Here is a 5,848-nt window from a genome sequence, read left to right as displayed (position 1 = left end):
GCAGAAACGTTTTCTCTGCCAATCTGAAAAGCATTGTTTAGGGAAAATACTGGTATTTTAAAACTACAAACACCTTTTATGAGCTAGTTGCAAGTAGTACCGAATGAAGGGATAAAAATTCCACTAGGGTGCAGCAATTACAGTGAGCTCCCAGGGTGCAAAGCAATTAAGAGGTAACTAGCCTAGGGGTTCGTGATAGTGTGAGAGTGGGTAGGAATGTGTGTGCATTTTTACTGATGAAGTCCCATTTCTTTGTGTTTTAGTAAAACAGGACCTTAAAGACAAGAGTTTATGACAGTGACAACGTGCAATGAACTAGAAATAAAAAAAAACTCTCAACAGAACTTTGCATCAGTGGTAGTGAGCGCTCTATTACAGTAACTGCGGAGAAAGAAGTGTTTTCCCGAGCGCTTTATCCTTCCTTTTAACCCCCCGATAGTCTCATCAGCTGAAAATGTCCCAACATCCTTAGGCCTGGGTGTTACACGTGGAGCTCGGGCTTATCACTGCCGCGGTGTTTACGCAGTGTTTTATGCAGACCTCGCCCCTCAGTGTTACTGTTACAGGTAGACCTCGCGCTAATCACTGCCACGGTGTTCTATGTGGGGCTCGCGCTAATCACTCTCTCGGTGTTCTATGTGGGACTCGCGCTAATCACTCTCTCGGTGTTCTATATGGGGCTCGCGCTAATCACTGCGTCGGTCTTCTACGTAGCGCTCGCGCTCTGCCCGCCACCCCTCCTGCCCCCTGCAGAGTCCGCGGCGCGCTCTTTCAGATAACTAGCAGGTGACCATAGTTCCCGATTGAGGCTACAGACATAACAAAGCAGTCTCCTTGAAAGAAATTAAAACAAAACAAAAAAAAAAAGACCGGGGAAGGGTGATAAACTCGCCGAGGTTATATAAGGTTCGATGAGGGCGAGAGAAAAAAATGGAGAGCCGGATATGGAGCCGTCACAGTCCCTGTTTTTGGAGAAGTGCAGAGCAGCGCCAGGACCCGGTGCATTTAAAGCCCTGGTTATGTCTATAGTCACGTTCAAATTGTTTTGAAGTTTCCTTGGAGGACACTGAACTTCCCACACTCCTCTGGAGGGTAAGATGTGGACACTATTAAAATACGGGTATTATAATAGCCGTTCGCGGTAATGCTAAAACCACATCTGCACTTTCTAACATATATTACACAATGTTAAATTTGAAAACTAGGTTGGCTACAGCTTCTAATCGACTACCTTGTCACAGACAATCCATTATATCAACCCATCACTGCCTTCTGTTAGGGTCTTCATTACCCTGGACCACTCCAAGGGCTTAAAACCACTACCAACACGAGAGCTGCCCGAAAGGACATTTTATAGCGTTGCCTTACTAAAATGTCTGTACTTGAAAGCATGTAGGTCAGAGCACTGCGAAAAAACAAACACGTTTATAAAAAGCATTCAGCAACCACAGAGGTGACAGTTCCAGTAGCAAATGTCTTCTAGCGAGGAGGCTGCATGAAAACCAAAGTGCTGCACGGAGATAATGCCACTTTCTGCCATTTGGAGTTTCTAAGACTAAGCATTACATATGCATAATGCAACCTGGGGTATCTCAGACGCAAATTATTGTGCTAGATGCACCCTATATTTTGGTAGAATCTTCTGACATAGGTCCAAAAGCAAGTGAACGGAACTCACATTTACAAAGCAAGAGAACATTCGTTTACAACAATGTAACCACAGCAGTTGTACAAATGAACATTTTATTCACACGGCTCTTGCAAATTGTGCGATGCATGTAAATACAGGTTTCCTGCATTTGCAGATGCAGGCACCTCATTTATCAGATTCGTGTTTCTTCGAACTGGGTACACAATTATAAATAGATTCCGTAGCAAATGAAAAATGGAGGCACTGGATAGGTTTAGCTTAATTGGCAAGGTTAGTGCAAATTTAAAATCAGCGCAAGTGTTATGTTTGCCATCCGTGAGGTGTGTGGCCTCTCACGTGGCTGATAGGAGTCCCACTAGTTAAATCCCCCACCACACACAGTGTAAAGAAAGAGTGGGTAAAACAAGCTGCAGCTGCAAAACTACCCCACCCCTGGGTGCTTGCACCAATCACATTACCTAGGCAGGATAGGAGCTCGCGACAAAAGCCACAAAGCTGCCAAAATCTCTCACGGGCCAGGGAAGCATGACAATGCATTCAAGTACGACTGCTACTGGACGGTGCATCATAAGACAACCCTTTAAATAAGACTCTTGCAAGCACTGGGACCACCCCTTTGAAAACGAGGCACTCCTGCGGAAGGATTTCTTAAAATGGGCACAAGTGTTAAGCTGCGGGTGCAAAACGAGAAGGGCGTCACTTGTTGAGTAGGGGGCATTCCAGATGTCTACAACATGTTTAAACAAACGGGTGGAACTTCTTAACTGTGTGGTGCCAGCAGAAAAAGTTCACATTTGATTATCCCTTTATTATAGTAAAATAGGAAAACACAAGTGTTTAAATGGAAGACAGCTGTGGGAGGTGTTGTTTATCCCTATTAAATTCGGGCCAATGCAGCCTCTCGTCTCCTCTCCTGCCTTTGTCCTTGACCAGCATCAATGCAACAAGAACACAGCGTTCTCCCTCACCTTACTTGCCCCCTGCATTAGAAGTGTCACTATGCTCCTATTACAGGTATTGCTGTGATGCTTGGAAGCACAGATAACCTGAATCTGACATCCACTGGCCATTGAAGCGCTGGGCCTACTGAGTGGCTAACAATTAAGTACATTTAAAATATAAAAATAAACTTGGCACGCGCTCATGAAACTCATTCTTAGTCGCTGTGTGCTTCTTTGTGAGCAGGGAGGTGGCTCAGGTTGGATTTCCTCTTAAGGTGCTGAGGTTTAAGGAATGCGGCAAGGGAGGATTTCCTGCTGAGGTTGGTCACTGCAGTTCTACTCCTGGTGTTTTTAACAGGTGGGGCAAAAGAGGGCAAGGCACAAACAGGGAAGATAGTTTTGCCCTTGGGTGCTCCAAGAAGCTGCCATACTTCCCCGGTGGTTGTGCTGCAGAGGTACTGCCATGCCCTTTTGCCACTGTGGTCCCGTGCAGTGACCTTCACCTTCATCTTCTCTACCAACAGCTTGATTACATTTTCATGCCCATGAATTGCAGCTAAGTGAAGTGGTGTATACCCACCATTAGACTTGGCATCCACGTCAAGCTTGATCCCAGCCTTCTCTGCACCGGACACAAAGTTAAGAAACATACGACAGTTCCCATGTTTGGCAATCCAGTGCAAAGCTGTATAACCAGAAATGAAATCTCTGCGTAAAGCCAGATGAGGGTTTTCAGTGAACAAGCCGTACACCTGCATCCATGAGCCAGAAGCCAGCTTCACCACCCACTCGTGCTCTTTGGTGTCCAGAGGCACTAAGGAGGACTTGTGGTAGGAAGGCGTTTTTGCGTCTGATCCAAGCAACCCACTGTAAATACCATGTAAAGGGACTTGTTCTTGAGAAGTCACGCAAGAGTCTGCAGGCAAATGCTTCATGCCCACAAACGGCAGTGTCAATGATAGGTCTACACTTGGTTCTGGTGCAAAAATAGGTACCCTTGGTGCTTTTTTGTGGTGCGATGCACGCGTACTTTTCTTCTTGAAGTCTAACTTAATTAATTCATCATCTGAGGAAGACATTTTGTCCTGCAAATGTACACTTTTTCTAAATCTCTGTCTGTCATGTACCAATGGTAGTACGTTGGGCTGTGGGTCAGACTGGTCATAGATTACTTGTGGAATTCTTCCATTGGGCTCAGAAGACTCTACTGCTGGTTCGTACTTAGATAGTCTGTTTTTGGCACTGTTTTGATTAAGTTGTACAGATAGTATACTGATATGCGTGTCCTGCCAATGGTTTGCTTCATCTGCCACTCTGCATGACTCAAAGCATTCCCCGGCTGTTGAGGCAACAAACGTTTCTCTTGCGTGCATGTCAGCTGTGCTTGAGTCATTACCACTACTGCTGCCACTCTCTAGACTGTCATTTGTTTCCTGGTCCACAAAATCATCTAGGTCTTGAAGGGAGAGCTGGCTTCGGATGCTCTTAAAGACTGGGAGGTGGCCCCACCAGCCACTCTCCAAGCCTTCTCCAGGCAACATTGGGGGGCTTTCTAAAAAGGGTGGTGGGTCAACAGGTGGCCAATCATCTTCCTTTGGAGGGGTGCACATATCCAACAGAGGGCCCGATGACAAGGTACTCACAGAAGATGGTGGGGATAAAGGTGGCCTGAATTCTGGAGATGAGGGTCTCATAGAAGGAACACTTTTTGAAGATGGATGGAATGGTGAAGAGGCAGGGTGCATGGGGTAGACATTTCCTGAAAGAGGAAAGGATGGATCTGTGTCCAGTGACAAAGGAGGCCGCCGTGAAGAGGTGTCCACAGAAGAGGGATGGCATGGCGGAACCGTGTCGCCTACAGATGTAGTACATGGTGGTGCAGAGCCTTGTGAAGATTGCGGGCGTAGTGGAGAGATGCCACCAACAGGAAAAAAACTTGGCGGAAGCATGTTCCGTGACGAAGGAGGGCATGGTAGAGTGGTGCCCTGTGATGATGAAGATTGAAAGGTAGTGCTCCCTGTAGCCTGAATAGGAGGGGAGTTGGTACATTTCGCAAGTGCGGGGTTTGGGCGGACTCGGGGTGGGGAGCTCAGTAGAGAGGGGATTGCTGCAGGTGAGGGGTGTTGTTGGCTGGTCCTCTCTGACTGCAGAGTACATGGTGGTAATGTGTCTTTAGAATGAGGAGGGCATGGAAGGCAGGTGTTCTCTGCACGACAGCCTGGCAGGGCATGAGAAGTCACTCGCTCCCCCTGGAGCTGTCCCTCTGCTCTTCTCGGTGACCCTCTGTGGTGCCCCTCGCCCGCTGCCTCCTTCAGGCTCCAGTGCGGGCCCCCGGGGGGCGGCTCCCACTGCTGCCCTCCGAGGCAGGTGTGGCTCCTGCTGCCCTGGGAGCCGCAGGCGGCGCTGAAGGTGCGGGGCGGCTCTGGTATGGCCTCTCGGTGTTTGGGGGGGCCTGGCTCCCGTCGCCAGCCCTCCTCGGGGGGCGGAGGACTCCCTTCGGCCGGGGGCAGCTCCTCCTCCCCCAGGAGGTCACGGTACCTGGCCCGCAGGACCACCACCTTGGTGGCAGCACTCCCGGGAGGCGCCTCCTGCCTCACCACGGCCACAGAGTTGACATAGCGCTTGAAGCAGTCGCGGCGCTGCAGCCGCAGCTCCGGGGGCAGCGCGGGGTCCCGCAGGAAGCGCTTGAAGTGTCCGAGCAGCGCCGCGTTGGTCGCCTGCCCCCCGGCCCGGCACAGGAAGTCCAGCACCGCCTCCTGGCTGAGCTCCCGAGCCATCACCGGGCACGGCGGGCGGAGAACCCCGCAGCCGGCGCGGGTCACAGGAGCGGGGGCGGCCGCTGCTCTCCAGGCAACTCCAGCAGAAGTTGCTGCGACGGCGGCTCACCTGCGCCGCGCCCTCCCTCCGCCGGCCCGCACAGAGGCAAAGGTTGTGCGGGGCCCCTCCCACACGCACCCCTCCCAGAGCCGCTGCGCAATCACAGCGCGGGGCTAGGTGCGTGCACCCCGCCCCCACGCGGCCGCCTGACCCCGGCGGCTGGAGCGAGGAATGCGGCCGGGGTGAGGGGCGGTCGTCTCGGGGCTCCCCGGGCACCGGAGCCTCCTGGCCCCAAACACCGCGCTGGGTGCAGACAGAGCCCCGTGCGGGCGCGCCTCCCCTGCACGAGGTGTGCGCGGGTTCAATGCTCGCGCCTCCCCTCACATTCCACACCGGGGATGGCTCCGGCTCCTCTCTGACCTGCTCAACGGGTGCTCCA

At 51.5% G+C, this 5,848-nt stretch overlaps 1 protein-coding gene across 1 annotated transcript; it reads right to left on the bottom strand.

The window, feature by feature from the left end:
• Positions 1-1,726: 1,726 nt before the first annotated feature.
• Positions 1,727-5,524, bottom strand: SOWAHB (sosondowah ankyrin repeat domain family member B). Its single transcript, XM_078676380.1, has one exon. It carries the CDS (start codon positions 5,367-5,369, stop codon positions 2,808-2,810), a length of 2,562 nt encoding a protein of 853 aa, XP_078532506.1. The 5' UTR covers positions 5,370-5,524; the 3' UTR covers positions 1,727-2,807.
• Between the last annotated feature and the right edge of the window lie 324 nt (positions 5,525-5,848).

The sequence above is a fragment of the Lissotriton helveticus genome, chromosome 2_1 (genome assembly GCF_964261635.1).
Source record: "Lissotriton helveticus chromosome 2_1, aLisHel1.1, whole genome shotgun sequence".
Taxonomy (NCBI): Eukaryota; Metazoa; Chordata; class Amphibia; order Caudata; family Salamandridae; genus Lissotriton; species Lissotriton helveticus.
Note: the sequence above shows the minus strand (reverse complement) of the source record. Positions and strands in the feature narration are given on the sequence as shown.

Bases quoted from the DNA above. Each gene is read 5' to 3' on its own strand.
- SOWAHB (XM_078676380.1), bottom strand. From the start codon at position 5,369: ATGGCTCGGGAGCTCAGCCAGGAGGCGGTGCTGGACTTCCTGTGCCGG.